The sequence below is a fragment of the Heterodontus francisci genome, chromosome 19 (assembly GCF_036365525.1).
Source record: "Heterodontus francisci isolate sHetFra1 chromosome 19, sHetFra1.hap1, whole genome shotgun sequence".
In the NCBI taxonomy this organism is placed as follows: domain Eukaryota; kingdom Metazoa; phylum Chordata; class Chondrichthyes; order Heterodontiformes; family Heterodontidae; genus Heterodontus; species Heterodontus francisci.
Genome location: NC_090389.1, coordinates 55,149,403 through 55,172,272, shown reverse-complemented (window position 1 = coordinate 55,172,272; position 22,870 = coordinate 55,149,403). Strand labels below are relative to the sequence as shown.

The following is a 22,870-nucleotide window of genomic DNA, read 5'->3' as shown; positions in this document are numbered from 1 at the left end:
ATTACTTAAACGGAGAATGACTGCAGAATTCCGAGGTGCAGAGGGATCTAGGTGTTCTAGTACATGAGTCACAAAAAGTTAGTATATAGATACAACAAGCAATAAAGAAGGCTAATGGAATGCTGTCCTTTTATTACAAGAGGAATTGAAAATAAAAGTAAGGATGTTCTGCTTCAGTTATACATGGCATTGGTGTGACCACATCTCAAATATTGTGTACAGTTTTGGTCTCCTTATTTAAGGAAGGATGTAAATGCGTTGGAGGCGGTTCAGAGAAGGTTTACTGGATTGATACCTAAACTTAGCGGGTTGTCTTTTGAGGAAAGGTTAGACAGACTGGGCTTGCTTTCACTGGAGTTTAGAAGAGTGAGGGGAGACTTGATTGAAGTATATAAGATCCTGAACGGTCTTGACAAGGTGGATGTGGAAAGGATGTTTCCTCATGTGGGTAAGTCCAGAACTAGGGGGCACTGTTTTAAAATTCGGGGTCACCCTTTTACCTTTTAGGACAGAGATGAAGAGAAATTTTTTCTCTGAGGGTTGTGCGACTTTGGAACTCTCTGCCTCAGGTGGTGGAAGCAGGGTCAGTGAATAATTTTAAGGTGGGGTAGATAGATTCTTGTTAGGCAAGGGAAACAAAGGTTATCGGGGGTAGATGGGAGTGTGGAATTCAAGACACAATCCGATCTGCCATGATCTTATTGAATGGCGGAGCCAGATCAAGAGGCCAAATGGCCTACTTCTGCTCCTAATTCATATGTTTGTATGCTGTTGCTGCAGGACAACTTCACCAGGAGCAAGCTATTCACATGCAAAGTTCATTTACAGATTTCCAGTCGAGTTGCATATTCACAGGAGTTGCTCAATGATGATTTGTTTTTACTTCAACTCTTGTTTTCAGGTGTATTCAGTCTAAAATTTCCATGGGCATAGAGAGGAAAAGAAAAGTCTGACTTTGGTAGTGAAGATGCATTTTATAGTTTTATCTTATATGGTATCTCTTGTCTTTTAGTGTCATCCAGGCTCCTCTACCGCTTCCTGTTGAAAAGGTGAGTGGCCTTTATAATTTGGATTTTTCCCATGTTAAAGAAATGGCTGCAGCTGATTTATTGAAATATAATTCTGGTCGGCACATGGATTTGAATATAACAACCCAGAGTATAAATTTGTAAATGGTAATATGTGTTATTAAGTCTCGACTTGATTTAAAACTGTTGTGTCCATAAATGACCACTGGACCAGTTGTAATAAAGCATTCCCACCTAAGAATATTTAGATATTAGTCTAGCAATTCAGTGTGCTGAACTCTTATTGTTTTCAGTTTGCCAGGCATAAAATGATTTTGTTACAATTAGAATGTAGATGCCCTAATAAAAACACTCACTGTGAAAATAAAATGACTGAAAATGTTTTTCTTTAGCGATTGCTACTGAAGTCTCATGTTGATTTCAGAGATGCTTAGTGCAACTTTGAACAAACTTCTAATCTCACTCATCAGTTGCTAAATTACATGCCTCAAATGTTTCACACAACTTGGCAATATGACGTCATTCAAGTCGTCGCATACGAAATACTTTATTAGGCTGAATGTAAATGCAAATCTGTTGAAGGAATTGGGACACTATTCACACACGCTTTCTACATTACTTAGTAGCAGATCTCTAATTTGTATCGGTTAAATATATCACCGTTCTGTGATCTACACATTAATAATTATATGTGTCATTCAATGGTTGTCAGCTTATTTATCTGAAGTCAAAGTTAATGATATCTGTTTGAGATTTTTTTAACAGGAGGTACTAAAATAGATGCCTGTAAGTGAAGAGGTGATCAGTTGCTTGCATTTTTAGATTAATAAGTTAATGTCAGATGCAGGAAAGTGCAGAACCATTCAATTGCTAATAAGTTAATAATAACTGCAAACATCTTGCCATCAAAGCCATTTTTGTTCACTGTAATGAAATGAGGACATCACATTATCAGACACTTAAATAGGTTAATTGGAACCTACATTCTTGCATCAAATACTTCTAATCTGTACGGAAAATTAGCAGTCTGCAATGTTTTTTTTCCTTCATAATAGTCTGGAGGATTTTGTTCCTTTATAAGATTATTAAAATTATCTAATTTTATGAAAAAGTTTGTCCCATGGAGGTACTTGCCTTAGCTTAGAGACAATTTTCTCTTGGCTCCCTTCCGAACAATGGAACTGATCACCCAACAACTTCCAGCCTTCATGTGCTGGAGGAAGTCTTGAGAAAGTCTGTCAGAATTGGTAAGTACTTCCATGTGACAATTTATTTTGCATAATGAATATTTTTGTAACATGTTGGAGCATTATTGCTGTAGTGCACTGCATTTCTTTCAAATAGTGATGCCCTATTTTGTGGCCTGTTTTTTAACTGAGGGGAAGATTTCGTCTGATCGTTGTAGCAAAACTGTTTCTGCAATTATGAAGAGTGTATTTCCAATTTTTCTGTCAGTGGGAGGAAATGTTCCTCCATTGTGACAGCTACAGAAGCAGAACAAGGCAAACTGAAGATTTTTTCATCATAAACAACTGGAGTAAACTGGAGTTTTTGCACTTTAAAGCCTGCTCTGAATTCCATGATGCATATGTTAAGATTATCACAGATTGTTCAGACATCTATTTTATAGTTATATTCCACTATTTTGCTTAAAGTTCAAAACAGAACTTGCAGTATGAAATTTATTTCAGTACCTAAATAAACCTTTTGCTAATTTAGCTATTGATGTTTTTCTCAGCTCTTCTAAAGAAAGATATAACATCTTTCAAGTTCTCAGGATATCCAGTTGTGTTTTACAGTCAATGATTTACATTTGAAGTGTAATCACTGTTGTTTTGAAGGCAAACATGGCAGCTAATTTACACATAGCAAACGGCAATGACTTGACTGTTAAATGACAATTTAATCTGTTTTGGTGCTTGTGGTTGAGGGAAGAATGTTTTCTAGGATACCAGAAAAGCTCCCTTGGTCTTTAAATAGTGCCATGGAATCTTTTATATTCAGCTGCATAGGTGGTTCCAGATGACACGAGACATTAAACAAGTTGCATGATTATCTGGAATTACTCAGAACTTCTGGCAAAGGGTCATCGACCTAAAATTTTAACTTTTTTTTCCCTCCACAGATGTTGCCAGGCCTGCCGAGTATTTCCAGCATTTTCTGTTTTTAGCTCAGATTTACAGCATTTACTGTATTTTGTTGTATAATTATCTGGCTGGAAGTAGGATTGAAGGTTGTAGGAACAAATTTAGGCAAAGGTGATTAAATAGTTATGGAGCACTTGTGATATTATATTCAATACATGACTAGATATTGGAGGTAGCTTGTTTAGATTACCTTTTTCGGAATTTTACTTGGTTTGAAACTTAAGGTTACGTTACTGCTGTGATCTAAGTTCCATCTAACATATTGGAGGAATGAGCTTGATTTGTCAAAAGGGTTTTTTCCCCCTTCCATTAGAATGCTCCACGTATAGCCCAGAGCAGTTCCTTTAACTAAGGTGAATATCATCCTTCATTCTGGACTGGGTGGCAGTTTTGATTGAAAGTTTCACAGCTGGTACCGAATGTTGTTTGTTTGGGTAGTTCCATAGTTAGTTAATTTACCATATTTATTTTAAGTAAGTAATAATTGTTTTTCTTTGGTCAGAAATTATGTGCATTATTCCTTTCAACTCACCCCAACCTTTCCCCATCCTGTATGTGGACGTGTTTTGGAATATTGTATCATAGGTGTTGGTATAACCCAAATGGCCTATTTTTCATGAGCCTGGTAGAGTATTTGGTGAACTGTTGAACTGTGAGGGTTGTCAGGGCTTTGGTCATGCATATGCATTTTCATCCAATGTTATCGGAAGTGAATTGAAGTGGGAACAACTGCTGATTTAATTTTTCTCCTCTCCTAGCCCAGAAACAGTGCGATAATCATTGAGACACCCACTGCCCACCACCATCAGCCCCCAACCCCCACCTTCTGCTGCCACTGTGGCTGAGATTGGCCGGCAACATAGTGCTAAAGATTGAAATCACTTGTGGTTAGTTTAGCTCAGTAATATACCACAAGGTACTTTTACTTGCTGAACTATCAAGAAAGTGATGCTTCATGTATGTTTCAATAAGTACAAATAAACTATTTCTATGATAGATATTCTGGCTGATCCAAAATATTTTTTTATTTGTACATTTCAAGGATGAGGAAGGAGCAAAAACAAGTTTATTATGTATTTTAGTAATTTTATTCCACTGAGAAATGGAGAAACAGCATCTGATTATATACAAGAAGACATGGTTTTGATTTTGAAAGTTCTTCAAGATATGTCCCAAGAAAGTGGTTATTTTCTTACTGTCACTTACTGCTCCTCGTTGGTCCCCTGTTCTCTCCCTCCCTGCCCCTCCAAACAGGGAATTCATGCATAACTCTGCTGCTAAACAAAATTGAAGAGTCAGTTTTGAAAATATTGTTTCAGTACCTCAACTGTATAATAATGCTTTAAAATTATTATATTGAATAAATGTTTCCTTCACTTCTCCAGGTAGCTGCTAATTCTCCCAGTATGTACTCTCAGGAACTATTCCAGCTCTCGCAGTATTTACAGGTAAAACCCACCAGTTGCTGCTCTTCACTATTCTGGCAACATAGTTTATTTAATTGTATTGTCTTTTCCTGTTTGCTAAATAAACCATTTTGTCATTAACTTGTTCACATATTATAATCACAAATCTTTACCTAGCAATTTCTTGGATATTTAATTGTGGCGCTAATTGGACATTTTATAAACTGTGTCCTACTATTAACATTTGAAGGTAGCTCTTGGGAATGGAAAGCAAAACCTAATGTTGCATAACAAAAATGGGAATTTTAGATTCCGGTAAAGTAAATAAGGGAGGTGAGGACCAGAATAGATAAGATGCACTGATGCTTTGGTATATATAGATGAGCAAATAATGATTGTTGACCAAGAAGCAGAAATAGGATATGCATATAGTGTAACAAAAAGGAATAAGCTATGACAGTAATCACATATGCTTACAGACAAATACAAAAGGAAAATATACAAAGTTAGTTGAACTGTTTCCATTGTCAACAGAAGAACATGGTTGTGAACAGAAGGAGAGCACAAGAGGGAACTAATTAGGTATACAATGATTTGCAAATCTAGAAATATTAAGTTAGGCAAGAGAATGGTATTCACATGGCATGAAATAAGACCTATTGAAAGGCTGGAAATAGGAGCAGAACAAATGAAATGGAATAAAATCTGTGAGAACAGGAATTAGTTAGAAGGGTAAAATTAATTTTTGACATTTCTTATCAATCACCACCTGAAGGATGAATAGTTTGTGAAATGTTCAAACTGTAGAAAATACAAGAATGGGAGGTTTCGGTGTTCTTAAGGTGAACTGGATAAACCAGAAAAAAAACTGGTCTTTCTCTCTCCCAATCACCTATCCCGATATGATGTGGACTATCCCACCTTGTGACTGAGCTTACTTTTAACAAACAACTTCTGAAGTAACATTCTCTGATATATTAATACATTATAATGTTGGTGATTTTTCCAAATGTTAGGAGGCCTTACATCGAGAACAGATGCTGGAACAGAAGCTGGCCACACTTCAGCGGTTACTAACCAACACCCAAGAGGCATCAGACAGTAGCTGGCAGGTACTTCAAGATGTAATACAACTTGTAAATATTCCTTTTGCATTCAACCATTGAGGAATTTTTGTTTTGATGGAGTGGAGAGTGATGAGATTCAGTTCATCACAAAACCTTTAAAGTGGCTTGAGTTATTAAACATCTGACTGTTCTGCCAAATTTCCATGTTTATTTGAAGTCCTCCGTCTCTCTCAAACAATTTTGAATTTTTTGCTCAAAGTTGTGATTCTATCAGCTGAAGACAAAGCCTGTAGTCTCAGCATGTGCAGTGTGTACTGTTTTCCAGTATACTTCAGTGGTACTTTCAGTTGAACTGAGAAAATGCTCGCCTTCAGCCTCTAATAGTAGCTAAAATAAAAGCAAAATACTGCGGATGCTGGAAATCTGAAACAAAAACAAGAAATGCTGGAATCACTCAGCAGGTCTGGCAGCATCTGTGGAAAGAGAAGCAGAGTTAACGTTTCGGGTCAGTGACCCTTCTTCGGTTCCGAAGAAGGGTCACTGACCCGAAACGTTAACTCTGCTTCTCTTTCCACAGATGCTGCCAGACCTGCTGAGTGATTCCAGCATTTCTTGTTTTTGTTTCTAATAGTAGCTGTTTGGTCAATTTCAAAATTATTTCAAGAAAAGTTTAAAGACAAATTTTAATAGGTTTTTTTCTTGTTCTTTGTCTCTCGAGACAAGGAGGCCAATGGGTAAGCGCCTGGAGGTGGTCAGTGGTTTGTGAAGCGGCGCCTGGAGTCAATTCCAGAGTGACAGACTGTTCCACAGGTGCTGCAGATAAAATTGGTTGTCGGGGCTGTTACACAGTTGGCTCTCTCCTTGCGCTTCTGTCTTTTTTCCTGCCAACTGCGAAGTCTCTTCGACTCGCCACGCTTTAGCCCCGCCTTTATGGTTGCCCACCAGCTCTGGCGATCACTGGCAACTGACTCCCACGACTTGTGATCAATGTCACAGGACTTCATGTCGTGTTTGCAGACATCTTTAAAGCGGAGACGTGGACGGCCGGTGGGTCTGGTACCAGTGACGAGCTCGCTGTACAATGTATCCTTGGGGATCCTGCCATCTTCCATGCGGCTCACATGGCCAAGCCATCTCAGGCGCCGCTAGCTTAGTAGGCTGTATATACTGGGGATGTTGGCCGCCTCGAGAACTTCTGCGTTGGAGATACAGTCCTGCCACCTGATGCCGAGGATTCTCCAGAGGCAGCGAAGATGGAATGAATTGAGACTTCGCTCTTGGCTGACGTATGTTGTCCAGGCCTCGCTGCCGTAGAGCAAGGTACTGAGGACACAGGCTTGATACACTTGGACTTTTGTGTTCTGTGTCAGTGCGCTATTTTCCCACACTCTCTTGGCCAGTCTGGACATAGCAGAGGAAGCCTTTCCCATGCACTTGTTTAATTCTGCATCGAGAGACAAGTCACTGGTGATAGTTGAGCCGAGGTAGGTGAACTCTTGAACCACTTCCAGAGTGTGGTCGCCGATATTGATGGATGGGGCGTTTCTGACATCCTGTCCCATGATGTTCGTTTTCTTGAGGCTGATGGTTAGGCCAAATTCATTGCAGGCAGCCGCAAACCTGTTGATGAGTCTCTGCAGGCACTCTTCAGTGTGAGATGTTAATGTAGCATCATCAGCAAAGAGGAGTTCCCTGATGAGGACTTTCCGTACTTTGGTCTTCGCTTTTAGAAGGGCAAGGTTGAACAACCTGCCACCTGATCTTGTGTGGAGGAAAATTCCTTCTTCTGAGGACTTGAATGCATGTGAGAGCAGCAGGGAGAAGAAGATCCCAAACAGTGTAGGTGCGAGAACACAGCCCTGTTTCACGCCACTCAGGATTGGAAAGAGGTCTGGATGAGGCGCCGCTATGCTGAATTGTGCCTTTCATATTGTCATGGAATGAGGTGATGATACTTAGTAGCTTTGGTGGGCATCCAATCTTTTCTAGTAGCTTTATTTGGGTAAATTTTGTGTTGACTGTCTTTAAAGACAGGAGTGTGTTTGCGTGTAAAACAGAAACTAATACGAAAGCACCCTAAATATGACACATACCTATGGCAGCCTTTGTGTATGTTTGAATTCCAAGCAATCTATTTTTCTCAGATTGGAAAGGAGAATTTATACCTTTGCATACAACAATATGTTAATTTGTGCATTATTCAAAATTATTTTATTCCTGTGCGTCCCTGTCCTTCCACCTGGTATGGCCCTCTCCATCTTTGCATCATTAAGTCCAAAGGGTGCAGACTTGAGCATGTCCAGTGCACAATTGGTGTACCCATCCCTCAGAAATCTGACTGGACCACATCAAGTGCTATCAGGTGTCAAGCTTGGCTTGACTCTTAACTATTCAATCATAGCCAGAGAAATCTCCTGCTTTGCCTACTCTTCCCACCCCTGCACCGTTGTCTCCAGAGTTCCCCAAGGATCAATCCATTGTTCCTTCCTTTTCCTTATCTACAGTTGTCCCTTGGGAAAATATTTGGCAGATGTGTGCCAGCTCGCCACCTTGCTCCACCTCTCCACGCTGTCCAACATGCAGTTTTAGCTAAGCTGCAATTTCCTTCAGCTAAACATTAGTATAACTGAAGCCATCATTTTTGGCCCCTACCAAACTCCATACTCTTGCCAAAGATGCCACTTTTTTTTTTTTTCTCCAGCTACTGTTTCGGCTGAACCAGACTATATCCTCTCCATCACAACAACTGCATGCTGCCACCTCCGGAACATTTCCCAAGTCCACGACTGTCTCAGGCTGTTGGCCGCTGAAAGGCTTTGGCACCTCCAAATTCAACAATTCCAAAGTTCTCCTTTGGCCTGGCATTTATTTTTCCCTTGCACCTCTGTGAACTGCCTTGGAACATTGTTTCTATGTTAAAAACACTATATTAATGCAGGTTGTTGCTTTAAGTGAAAGCTGGTTAACAGGAGACCTGTTAATTCATTTGCATTCTCTCTCTCTGTCTTTATGGCTTTCGCTCTCTGTTGTTGACCTGTCTCTGTCCATCTCTGGGTATGTTGTAGAATATTGTGTAATTTAGAAATTATGGACCTTCATGCATTTCTTTCATTTCATAACACAGGATTGAATTTGTTCATCTGGAAAGTAATCCCAAACTTAAGCTCCTTCAGTTTTCTCAAACTAAAGTCGAGAAGGAACACCGTAATAATTAGTTTTGCACATCGTTTTAGCTGCTTGAATTTTTGGCTCTTTGTGCTGCATACAATATGGAAACAGAAGTGATGCATTTAGTTGGGTTTGGGTTTCTAGAGTCATACCATTAATTTGGCCAACATGCTATAATCTAAATAATTGAACCTAGATATTTCTCTCTCCACAGATGTTCCTGAACGGTTGTGTTTCCAGCATTTTGTGTTTTATTTCAGATTTCCAACATGTGAATTACTTTAATTTTATTCCGGATTTTTTTTTGAAGGGTTGCTGCACGTAAGTGTGCCAGGATGAACTATGCTTACTAACTAGCAGAGACCCGCAAAACATTTGCGATGGAATTAGTATCTTTCTTGCAACAGAACCTCTTTTAAATCCCCATCCCATGGAATTCCATCCCTCTCATGCCTTACCCATCCCATTCCTTTCATTCCTCTCATATCATCCCCATCCCACCCCTCCTTCCTATACCATCCCCATCCCCATTCTATTCCTCCCATGCAATCCAATCCCCATCACCCATTCCATACATCCCATGCATACCCCTTCCATTTCATGCGGTTCTTCCCCCGCTGTCATGCAGTTTCCACCCTACCCCATATCATTTTCTCCTTCCCATATAGGTACCCCAATGCCGTTCCCCGCCGATGTGTTTCCTCCCCCCGAGGCGGTTTCCCCTCCCCCTGAGGCCAATCCGCCCGCTACTGTTCCTCCACCACCCCCCACCCCCAATCCCATGCCGTTCTCAGCCCATGCTGATCCCCCAACCTCCCTTCCATGCCATTCCTCCCCAACACACGCTGTTCCCCTCCCATGCCATTCCCCCTATGCCATTTCACCCCACCAATGCCATCTCCCTCTCACACCCCCTCGCTCTCTCCCATGCCATCCGCCCCCCTCCCATGCCATCCCAGACCACTATTGTCCTGCAGGTGTTCTTCCTCGCCCCTACCGTGCCTCCACCCCATACTGCCCACCTTCCCCTCCCATAAGAACACAACATAAGAAATAGGAGCAGGAGAAGGCCATTCAGCCCTTTGAGCCTGCTCCGCCATTCAGTAAGATCATGGCTGACCTGATTGTGGCCTTAACTCCACTCTCCTGCCTGCCTCCCATAACCCTTGACTCCTTTGTCAATCAAACATCTGTCTAACTCAGCCTTGACTATATTCAATGACCCAGCCACCACTGATCACTGAGGAAGAGAATTCCAAACACTGACGACATTTTGAGAGAAGTAATTCCTCCTCATCTTCATCTTAAATGGGAGACCCCTAGCATCTGTCAAACCCCCTTAGAATCTGATACGTTTCAATAAGATCACCTCCCAATCTTCTAAACTCCAGTGAGTATAGGCTCAACCTGCTCAACCTTTCTTAAGACAAACCCCTCATCCCAGGAATCCCCAATCCCTCCAGCCAGGCTAACTTTGTGTTTGGGCTCCCCTTACCTTCCACTTTTGTTTTTTCCACCAATCCCACCCGTTGTTACAATGACCAACCGTGCCTCCCATGCCATTCCCACCTTTCCGCACCACCCCCCCTCCCCCCCGCCTCCAATCCCTCCAGCCGGGTTAACTTTGTTGGGTTCCCCTTACCTTTTGCTGTGTTTTTTTTTTCCTCCACCAACATTCCCCACAGTGCCTCCACCACTGCCACTACCAACCGTCCCTCCCATGCTGTTTCCCCCTCCTCCCCAATCCCTCCAGCCAAGGTGACTTTGTTGTTGGGCTGCCCTTCCTTTCCGCTCTTTTTCTCCATCAACCAACCGTTGGCAGCCACACATGTGTCATGCGCTTGAGTCCTTCGTGAGCCTCGTGCCTCTGCATGCACCAGGCTTCACTCACCAGATCAACCCACTGGCTAATCAGAACAGTGTGGACAGACAAAACTGCATATTATTATTTTTGATTAAGTATCTCATGTCATACCCTTACCTTCTGCTGATTCTGTTGCTGCTGCCGCCACCAACCATTGGCAGCCACATGTGTGTCAAATGCTCCAGTCCTTCATACATTCCATGTGTCTCCAAGTGGGCCATAGCAGAGACCGGCAAAGCATTTGCAATAGTATTTTTATTGTATGGCACTTCTTTAAATGCAGGATTTCTAGTCATTCTTCACCAAAGACTTCTAACAGAATCAAAACTTCTGACTCTGGGAAAGCTATATAATGCTGTACGTATGTGTAAAAACATTGGGTTAAAATGGCACCGAAAAGTACGTGCATCCCATGTGGACGACACTCACATTTCTCAAAGTTTAATTGAATTCAATTAACGGAATTGGGTTTTTAAAGTTGCTGTTGTTAAAATTGCAGTTAGCAACCATTTCACTGAAACAACATTTTTCACCTCTGCCAGTTTAACGCATTGCTATGAAGTAATTCTACACCTTTTGCACTCCGTGCCCTCCTTATAAGATTCTTAGCTGCTCGAAAGAAGATGTAATAAGAAAAGGCAGTTAATCTCCTGTAGTTTGCACTGTTACTGACCCTCCCTAAACACAAAAAAGGTGTGCATCTATTTGGCACTCTCTTGTGTCTTTCGAATATACCAAAGCACCTCGCATAGAATTAATTATCTGGTGCAGTTCTGTGAGATAAAGTAGCAACTGTTCTGTGCACAGCAAGGTTCCACAAACTACATTGAGGAGTTTTAGAAATTGCAGTGAGCAACCACTTCCCTGAAATAACTTTCATGGCAGAGATTAGACGAGCCTCACCTGTTTGTGAACAGAGGACCTTACACCTTGTATCAGATGGATCAAAAAATTGTTATACTCCGCACACTCAATACCCATATGCAACAATAAAGTTTTAAAATATCTATTTAACCAACTGTCATCACACAGTTGCAGAACAAACCAACCCACCGACCAATCAGAAAAATGGGACAGATAAAAACTGCATAGATATATTCGCAGCACAGAACTGATGATTATTTTATTTCTTGGTTACAAATATGGGCAAAATTGAATTGCACTCAGTATACTTTAATGGCTGCAGTTGTGTATAACTAGTCGGATCTTGATCAGGTTCCAGTTTGAAGCAGTGCAAAATGTCTTCTTGGAGATTGCATCATTGCTTTGATTTGACACGATGTCGGGTATGTCTAGAGTGTAATGTCACACTTTGTTTATGAAATGTGGTGTGGTACCTTTAATATTTCAGCATATGTTAAACCTAAGCATTATTTACGACATTATTTACTTTATATTCGTGTTGGTGCAAAACAGTTTTGCTGTGGGTTAGGAATTATTTTTGGGGTTCACACTGCTGTTTTAGTGTCTTTGCGAAATGAAACTGCTTTGTGTGGGAACACTCCTGCATTCAAATTGTTTGCATTAAATGTGGTAACTGTGAATAGAGCTGTCCTTGTGCATGTAAATACATGTGCACAGCTCTCCTCTGCTCCTAAGAGTTTTTTCTTGAGAATCAGGCAGTATAAAAACAAGTGCCAGGAGGCAATTAATTCTCATTCAAATAGGGTAGCAACAGTGTAAATGCAGCCTAAAAGTCTTCTCATTACACCTGGCTACCATCTGAGTATTAATCTGAAATGATTGTTTCAGTACTTGGTGCAACCAAGTTTTTATGGATCTCCATGGTTGGGGGAGAAAATATAATCATTCTTCAAGTCCAACTTTACATTTTCTTGCCTGTGCGTGAGCAGTTTGTTAAGCAACTAAAGGTGGACACTTGTATGTCACTCAATGCTGATAGTATAGGATCCCAAATCACGTAATTAGACGGTACAGTTCGAAACCTGGTACAGTTTCTATACCTTGCTGGAACTTAAATCTTTCCCATTAAAATATACACATTTTTAAAAATCAGTTTTACAGACTGAAAAATGGGTTGAGTGCCTGTATGAAGCTTACCTTAAAACTGTAGAGAAATCTTGGTCCAGGCACCAATTTTTAATGTGCAATGAGATTTAACAACATTCTTGTGTAACTTCAGTTGAAATGACATTTTCTGTGTGGTTTTCTATCTTAATGCAGGCGTTAATAGATGAAGACCGGTTGCTATCAAGGCTAGAAGTAATGGGAAACCAGTTGCAAGCTTATTCCAAGGTAAGTAATGTAATTAATGCCTTCCTAACAGCACTGTTGGTCTACCTACACCCCAAGTACTGCAGCGGTTCAAGAAGGCAGCTCACCGCCACCTTCTCAAGGTCAATTAGGGATGGGCAATAAATGCCAGTGATGCCCATACACTCCAAACAAATTTTAAAAAAACTTTTTGCTTCACTAATTTCACTAGAATTATATCAGAAATAAATGGTTTGCGTTGTAAAAGAAAAGCTCAAGTGGGGCTTTTTTAATGGAACTGTGAATGTGGCTTCTAAACAGATTTTCAAAATTATGAAAAACATTGAAAAAAGAAGCACTGGCAGATTGTTCCAGCAGGTGGTTGAATCAGTAACGGGGACATAGACTGATCATTATGATTAGAAGAATAAGTGGAATCAGGAATTAGAGCATATTTAGAAAGGAATTGAATATGTCTTTGAAAATGAATGTAAAAGGTACAGAGAGAGGGCATGGAAATTATATTAAAATGGATACCAATGCAGTGAACCAAAAGGCTGTCTCCTGTGTTGCTACCCTTATTGTTGCTGAGAAACCAAGATGCTAATTGAAATTATTTGGAAAAAAATAATTCAAATAATTTAATTGTTTGGCCTTCTCTTGCTACTAGTTGTTTATTGGCATTTTCTTTTTACTTCCTGGATTTTCATTGGCCGCTTTCCTACTCATTTAGTCTATTTGAGGCAGTTGGCTTTGTTCAGTTCCCAGTGTAGTATTTGGCTCAAATTTCATTTTCATTTATATAAAACAAAACATATCTGGATTCCAATTGTGACAGATGATGGCCCCATGCTCTATGGATGTATACAAGGTGTAAATTTTGTAGTTTTTAGATAGCACTAATGTATTGTCTATATTTTGTTGTTAATGACCTGTTTGTCCAACTGTACCATTGTTTGTTTTTTAAAGATGGGAATTTTAGTAATTGTCAGCCTTTTACATTTGGGATTGCATTTTTAAATATTGTGCATTAAAGTAAAATTTCAGGCTGCAGTGACTTGGTATTGAATACATTTCGTGAGTTACATAATTTATTTGAGTTTAATCTGTATGCTTTGTACAGATTAACCTATAGCATATAATTCCATATAAATATCAAAAATAAAAAGAAACATTAACAAAAAAGGTAATAACTGACTCATAGAATAAACATAATATGGATTAAGTATAGCATGCAACTATTCTGCCCAACGAGCCTTGATTAGGAATATTTTTGAAGTCAAAGATTTTTCCAATATAAAATATATAAAAACAAAAATTACCTGCTACAGTCTTTTGAAGGATCAGTTCCACTCTGCTCCCTTGCCAACTGAGGACATTAGTTTCCTTTAAATATGGTCAGCTTATTAATTTCCTTTAAATTGTGCGTCGACAGTCACTGGCCTTTCACTTTTGTCCTAGCTTTTGACATTCCCACCTCTATCCTCACTGCTCCTTCTCCTGTTTAAATCCTAACTCATGCCTTCATTACCCTAATGCTTCAATTCCCCAAATTTTATAGAGGAGGATTACTCCTGAGAATTGATTGCTGAGACACTTAGGACAGTAGGTACTTTACTTTGATATATACCATGATCTTCTGTTATTTAAAAAAAAACTGCCCTTCAGCAGAAGATTGCCCATAACAGACTGGGTCTCAAATGGTGTAGATTATATTAAAATGAGTTAGCTTTACTCAACAGAATCTCATCGTTTATACACAATTGGTTTACAGCTTAATGCAGTGTATGGAATAAAGTGTTTCATTGATTTTTCAAAGATCATAATTGTGCAATAATTAAAATGAAATAAGCAATTAAATTGTCCATCTGTAATTTCAAACAGAAGGAAATGGAGCCTAATGTAATTGTTTAGACTGAACATAGGCAACTCAGCTTTGTAGATGCTGTAGATTTGCAATATGGTACATGAATTTAAATTGCTATAGCACAACTTATAGAAATAAGCCTCAGTGCTTTATAGGACAAAAGCAATGCAAATTGAGCATTATAGAAAAAGGGAAAACGTGCTTAAAGGCAGATGGGAGGGGGAAAATAAAAGTATGGTCATGTAGAAAGGTTTCTGAGAGGCTTTTGAGATCAGTGGGAAATGCCAGGGCAGGGACACAGTGGCTGAAAGCATTTTTTGATGGTGAAACAGGGAATGAGGAATAAGCTGGTGTCAGTAACTTTGGGTGTGCAAAAGGGATGAGCAGCTGGAGGATATTCTTGAGACTGGATTGGGCAAGGATATGAACGAATTTGAAAGTAGGAACAAAGTTCGTAAATTAGCTTAGTGAGAAATGGGAAGCCAATTGAGCTTGGCCAGGACTGTGTGAGGGCAAAGGAGTATCTATGCAGGTGTGTAATCAGTGTTAAAGCTTGATAAGTTGTAGTTTGTGGAGTATGAAATTCTCTCTTTGCCCTCCTTGTTTCGAGACAATGAGTAAGCGCCTAGAGGTGGTCAGTGGTTTGTGAAGCAGCACCTGGAGTGGCTATAAAGGCCAATTCTAGAGTGAGAGACTCTTCCACAGGTGCTGCAGATAAAATTGGTTGTCGGGGCTGTTACTCTTTCCTTGCAATTCTGTCTTTCTTCCTGCCAACTGCTAAGTCTCTTCGACTTTATGAAATTAGAGATTGACAAATAAAGTGTTTGGAGAATTGAAGCATTAGGGTAATGAAAGCATGGATTAAAATTTTTGGAGGAGGAGGAGCAGTGAGATCAGAGGCAGAAAAAAGAAAGACTTGCATTTATATAGTGCCTTTCATGACCATCGGACGTCTCAAATTGCTTTAAACGCAGCAGTCAGAATGCACACAGCAAACTCCCACAAACAGCAATGTGATGATGACCCGATTATCGGTTTTTGTGATGTTGATTGAGGAATAAATATTGGCCATGACCTGCTCTTCTTCCAAATAGTGCCATGGGATCTTTTAGATCCACCCGAACAAACAGAAGGGGCCTCGGTTTAACGACTCCTCTGAAAGACGGCTCCTCCGACAGTGCCGCGCTTCCTCAGTACTGCACCGGAGTGTCAGTCTTGATTTTTGTGCTCAAGCCCTGGAGTGGGACTTGAAGTCCAAAAGTAGAGGGCCAGTGAGCTGTGGTTCAACTTTTGCAGGCATGTCTCTGTTCTGTGAGAGGAACAGAAGACTGGTTGACAGGAGAGATAAGAATGTAGCAGCAAAGTGACAATGAATTCAAAGACTTGGAAAAGAAAGAGATAGTTGGGGATAGATTGATTGTTGGAAATAATGGAAGGATTGCAAGTAAATGCAATGCTGGTTGAATTTTGAAAAATACAAATTTTATCAGACGTTTTGATCACCTAAGTTTAGATGAACATCACCATCTATGAAACACATTTTTTTGATTGTCAAGATTCCCAAACATAGTGATCAAAATCTGCCACAAGAGAAGGAAGGAAAATAGATTAACTTAGTTTAATTTCCATCAGGTATCTACATTGTGTTCTGTTCTTTTGGGTAAAAATGTCTTTTAAAAATAATCCTAATGTATAATGGAGATAAAATGTTTTTACCAGCTTTCTGGCTTTAAATTGTATCAGTCAGCTTTAATCCTAAATCTTTGCTTCGTAGAGTGTGCCAGCCAAAATTCTTGATTGGGTGAGGGTGGAAAAATGTGTAAATCTTGATATTAATTCCACAGTACATTGTGCAACTAAACCTTAATCCATATATTTTCCCTTTCTGTCTATACCTAACAGAACCAAACTGAAGATGGCATAAGGAAAGAGTTAGTGGCATTACAAGAAGACAAACACAGCTATGAAACAACAGCCAAAGAGTCCTTGAGGCGGGTCCTTCAGGAGAAAATAGAAGTAGTCCGGAAGCTCTCCGAGGTGGAGGTAATTAGATTCCTAAATATTCCCCATATTTAAAAGCTAGGATCATTTTGTTCAAAATAAAAACCTGACTGTAGTAAGTTAGAATACAACATCTATACCAGTAAGATAAATTTGCAATGTCATTTAACTGATCAGAATTCTTAAGGCATGCACGCTGTGGATTTGCCCATCTTATTTAATGTATATTTTAGGTCCAAATCTATGAGTACAACTTTGTAGTTCTTGTGAGACTATAGATTAGAAATGTTTTCCTAGGGTAGTAGATATGCACATAGTTGCCTGTCAAAAGTAGTTGGTGCCATGTAAGTTCATTTCTCTCAAAATAACTATAATGATAAGCATAGGAAAAGGTGTAAGATTTACGTTCGTGAGTCACAGATACCCAAGGAAGAGGGTCGAAGTCATAGGTGGTTTTTAACGTTGTTTACTAAGAAGCAGCAGTTTAATTATGATGATGCATAAGCTAAATAGACAGAAAAGACCTAAGACCTGTAACAGGTTGGATGGATTACCGGTCCCAGATCATACGGTGGGGCAGAACGATGTTGGCAGTCTCCCCGACGGATGAGACAGTCGAGGTGTTGGTGGTCCCTTCGGTCCTTGGGTCATCAGACTTCTTGAGCTAATCAAAGCCTAACACTCCGCCAAAGCTAAGCTTTGGGAAGCTCTCCTTCTGTTCGAAGAAGACTGAAGATTTCCCTCCCGAGCACTTGTTTCTATACATTATTTGTAAGGGCTGCTGAGTGTTTTTTATTCATTCATGGGTTGTGGGCGTCACTGGCTGTGCCAGCATTTATTGCCCATCCCTAATTGCCCTTGAGTGTCCCATGTCAATCAATTGTTTGATTGCAATTGCCCAATCTTCAAGGGACGGGTACTCAAAGTAAACCCCTCCCATGCCCATCACTTTGCCTCTGAAGTCATCTTGTGGCTTGTCGCTTGCTAGTTACCATTTGTAAACTTCTGCCAGACACTTGTCTAGAGAGGGTACTAGGCTCCATCTTATCAGCTTTAAGAATGTCTTGTTTCAGAGCCTGTGCCAGAGTCATGTCCTTGGCAGAGGTAAAAGGCCTATGCTGTCCTGTGTCTGTCAACCTGGCAGACTGTTATAGAATCTTTAATAGAGAGAGAGAGCTATTTCTATAATACTCAATTAATTTTTGTAAGATTTTATAAAGTTATTAGACAGCCATTTCTTACAGATCTCCCCACCTTGAGAAGGAAATATCATACGAACATACAAATTAGGAGCAGGAATAGGCCACTCAGCCCCTCGAGCCTGCTGCGCCATTCAACAAGATCATGGCTGATCTGATTGTAACCTCAACTCCACATTCCCGCCTACCCCCAATAACCTTTTACCCTTTTGCTTATCAAGAATCTATCTACCTCTGCCTTAAAAATATTCATAGACTCTGCTTCCACTGCCTTTTGAGGAAGAGAGTTCCAAAGACTCACCACCCTCTGAGAGAAAAAAATTCTCTTTTACCTCTGTCTTAAATGTGCGATCCCTTATTTTAAAACAGTGACCCCTCGCTCTGGACTCTCCCACAAGAGGAAACATCCTTTCCACATCCACCCTGTCAAGACGCTTCAGAATCCTTTATGTTTCAATCAAGTCCTTAATTAACTTCTCACAATTGGCGTCTGACTAACCTCGCTATTTCTAAACAGCCACCAAGAATAAACTTTTCCAGTAAAATGTGATCACTGTCGACTTAAGATTTGTACTCCCCACCTTAAGATCATCTCACTCAATTCTAAATTATTGGCATGTCACAAATACATATGGTTCAAACAAACGATAATGCATGGACTTAAAAGATTCTCCAGCTATCTGTTCACCTGCATCCACCTGGCGGATAGTTCTTACTAAATACTAGACCTAGCCCTCAGTTGCCTTAATCTAGATTCTGTATCCCTCTTTACATTAATTTTATTCCCTCTGAAATTCTACCCTGATTATTTTAAAGTCAATTTCTCTATGAATTATGTGTCACTGCCTTGATGTTTTAAAATGTTCTCTCACTCTACTGGCCACATTAACCATTTCACGTTGTCCTGTTCTCAAGTAGCTGAGCATTTCAGAGACCCATTCTTCAATGCAGCTTCACCAGACATTTCTGCAGTTAGTTGCTTCACACATAACAAATCATATCTGCACACTTACACCTGTATCCCAATATCATGCCACATGTTCCATCCAATACAAGCTATTTTTGGACTTTCAGGTGATCTTATACAAAGATCAAGGAGGGTTGTCTGTCTGAAGACCTTTCCTTATCTCACCCTGCATGTTCCCAATGTCTGAGGTAGTAGCCAGACTATCAAATGCAATTTTCTTTAAAAATTCATAGGCAAGGACATGGACATCTCCAAGAGAAAGCCATCAGTTACAATTCTGAACTACACTTCCCTAACTCTTACTAAAATGTTCCATTGAATTACAGCCAGTGTGATTTTTCCAATTCCCATTTGGTAGTCTGATTTTTTTCTGTCTCTATCTCTTACCCTCAATCACTTCCTCTCATCCAGTTTTACACATCCCATTAGTTACCATTCTATTTCATTCATGAGCCCTGGCGGAACTCTACAGTCTAACACATTGGGCTGAATCGCAGCGGGATGCTTTCAATTCTGCGGCCTTCTGACACAGATGCACCGCCGCTGAGCCCCCGCGATATTTTGCGCAGGGGCTCATTTAAATGGAGAGGGCAGAGCGGCTGCCCCCGATGACATAGAGGGGGCTGCTGCACCGTCCCCGGCAACGGAGTTCGGCACCACCACGCAGGTGCCAGCGCCATTTTTAAAGGGCTTCAAGCCCTTAGCAAAAATGTAAATTTTTACGGTATATTACTTTTCATTTGCTTATTAAAAAAAAATAATGACAAGATGGAGGCCCTTTCCCAACCCCATCCCAATGGATATTTTTATTGCCCTATATTCAGAAAACTTACTTTATTTCCAACCCGAACTTTCCCTCCCAACCTTCTTACATTTGCCCTTCAACCCCTTCCCGCCATCCCCACAGCCAATGAAAAGTGTTTTCCCCACTTCACCCCACCCCCCCCCCCCTGCTCTGATAATTTCGCTCCTCCCCCTTCCCCACTAGTGTCTCGTCTCGGAACTCCAAATGGAGTTCCGAAGGCACACGAGGTGCGGCTGGCAGCCATAAAATTGGTGTGGGACAGCCGCCAGGACCAGGTAAGTTTACTTGCATTTCGTTTTAACTAATTTAAATATGTAAATGAAGGCGCCACCACCAAGCGGCGGGGGCGGTGGGGCGGCACAGAGACCTTGATGCCGCCGGTAAAAGCGGCGGGGCCTTCTCGGCATCGAGGGTCGTGGTGGGCCGCTCCCGCAAGTATTTTGCGGCCCCCCCCCCCCCTCCACCCCACCATAACCCCCAGTGTCGAGGGGCTGGTAAAATGCAGCCTATTATGTTCATCTTTTCATAATTATTCCAAATTCAAATAACACGATTGTAGGACTAATGACAGTTTATTTCAGAACTGTCGGCGTGACATTGGCCATCTCAATTTCTGCACTCCCCTCGCTCACTCTAACCTGTCTCCCTCCGAACTTGCTACACTCCGTTCTCTCAGGTCTAACCCTAACATTGTGATCAAACCTGCTGACAAGGGTGATGCTGTTGTTGTCTGGCGTACCGACCTCTACCTTGCAGAGGCTGAGTGCCAACTCTCAGATACTTCTTCCTACCTCCCCCTGGACCAGGACCCCACCACAAAACATCAAACCACTGTCTCCAGGATTGTCACTGACCTCATCTCCTCTGGAGATCTTTCCTCTACAGCTTCTTGCCTCACAGTCCCGCAGCCCCGGACTGCCCGCTTCTACTTCCTTTCCAAAATCCACGAAGAGGACTGTCCTGGTAGACCCATTGTTTCAGCCTGTTCCTGCCTCACTGAACTTATTTCTTCCTATCTTGACTGTATCTTTTCTCCCCTGGTCCAGTCTCTTGCCACCTACATCCGTGACTCTTCTGTAGCCCTACATCATTTTGACAATTTCCAGTTTCCTGGTCCTAACCACCGCCTCTTCGCTATGGACTTCCGATCTCTCTACACCTCCATGCCCCATCAGGACGGTCTCTGGGCTCTCCATTTCTTCCTTGAACAGAGGCCCAACAGTCCCCATCCATCACCACCCTCCTCCGCCTGGCTGAACTTGTTCTTGCATTGAACAACTTCTCCTTCAACTCCACTCCCTACCTTCAAATAAAAGGTGTTTCGATGGTTATGCCTATCCTTTTGTGGGATATGTCGAACATTCCTTTTTCCAATCCTACTCAGGCCCCCTCTCTCACCTCTTTTTCCGTACATTGATGACTGTATCGGTGCCGCTTCCTGCTCTCGCCCCGAACTGGAAAACTTCTTCAACTTTGCTTCCAATTTCCACCCTTCTCTCACCTTTGCATGGTCCATCTCTGACATTTCCCTTCCCTTACTCAACTTCTCTGTCTCCATCTCTGGGGATAGGCTGTCTACTAATATTCATTATAAGCCCACAACTCCCACGGGTACCTTGACTACATTTCCTCACACTCTGTTTCTGTAAGGACTCAAGAACAGTACAGCACAGGAACAGGCCATTCGGCCCTCCAAGCCTGCGCCGATCTTGATGCCTGCCTAAACTAACACATTCTGCACTTCCGGGGCCCATATCCCTCTATTCCCTTCCTATTCATATATTTGTCAAGATGTCTCTTAAACGTCGCTATCGTATCTGCTTCCACCACCTCCCCTGGCAGCAAGTTCCAGGCACTCACCACCCTCTGTGTAAAAAAGCTTGCCTCGCACATCCCCTCCATTCCATTCTCCCAGTTTTTCCATCTCCCAACGCATCTGTTCTGATGAGGCAACCTTCTACAGCAGCGCTTCTGACATGTCTTCCTTTTTCATCAACTGAGGATACCCCCCACTGTAGTTGACAGGGCCCTCAACCGTGTCCAACCTATCTCCTGCACTTCTGCTCTCACCCCTTCTCCTCCCTCCCAGACCCACAACAGAGTTCCCCTTGTCCTCACTTTCCACCTCACCAGCCTCCACATCCAAAGGATCAACCTCCGCCATTTTCGCCACCTCCAGCATGATGCCACCACCAAACACATCTTCCTTCCCCTTCCCGTCAGCAATCCGAAGGCATTGTTCCCTCATGACACCCTGGTCCACTCCTCCATCATCCCCGACACCTCATTCCCTTCCCAAGGCACCTTTCCATGCAATAGCAGGAGGTGTAATACCTGCCCTTTTCCTCGTCTTTCCTTCCATCCAAGGCCCAAAACACTCCTTCCAGGCAAAGCAGTGATTTAATTGTACTTTCTTCAATTTAGTATACTGCATTCACTGCTCACAATGCGGTCGCCTCTAAATTGGGGAGACCAAATGTAGTTTGGGTGACCGCTTTGCAGAACACCTCCGCTCAGTTTGAAAGCATGACCCTGAGCTTCTGGTTGCTTGCAATTTCGACACACTCCCCTGCTCTCATGCCCACATTTCTGTCCTTGGCCTGCTGCAGTGTTCCAGTGAACATCAACACAAGCTCAAGGCGCAGCACCTGATGTTTCAATTTGGCACTGTACAGCCTCATGGACTCAACCTTGAGTTGAACAATTTCAAAGCATGACTGGCTTTTTTTTATTTATTGTTTTTTTTAATTTTATTTTATTTTTTAACCATGTGCCTGTTTTTTCATGTGGACAGAGTTGCTCATTACTCTGCCATTAACACTCTGGATTAATGCTTTGTCTTTCACCACAAGCATTAACACGCTCTTTGCCATTGCCCCATGACAGCTTTGTTATTTAATCTCTCCAGCCCTCTACCCTATCATACACCTTCCCTTTTGTTCTCTTCCTCACCAAATTGCTCCCTGCCCCGCCACCCTCACTTGCTTAAAACTTAATTCTTTTCTAACCTTTGCTAGTTCTGATGAAAGATCACAGACCAGTTGCTGCCTGACCTGCTGAGTATTTCTGGCACATTCTGTTTTATTTCAGATTTCTGGCATCTGCAGTAGTTTACCTTTATTTTACTGTTGCAGGGC

General features: G+C 41.4%; 1 protein-coding gene across 20 annotated transcripts in view; it reads left to right on the top strand.

Moving 5' to 3' along the window:
- The window catches only part of slmapa (sarcolemma associated protein a), a 256,494-nt gene that overhangs the window by 73,834 nt on the left and 159,790 nt on the right, over positions 1-22,870 (top strand). For all 20 annotated transcript variants that reach the window (XM_068051661.1, XM_068051658.1, XM_068051673.1 and 17 more), the window contains 5 exons: positions 1,013-1,049; positions 4,561-4,623; positions 5,598-5,693; positions 12,865-12,936; positions 16,664-16,804. In XM_068051661.1, the coding sequence (XP_067907762.1) occupies positions 1,013-1,049; positions 4,561-4,623; positions 5,598-5,693; positions 12,865-12,936; positions 16,664-16,804 (409 nt within the window). The remainder of the gene's footprint in view (positions 1-1,012; positions 1,050-4,560; positions 4,624-5,597; positions 5,694-12,864; positions 12,937-16,663; positions 16,805-22,870) is intronic.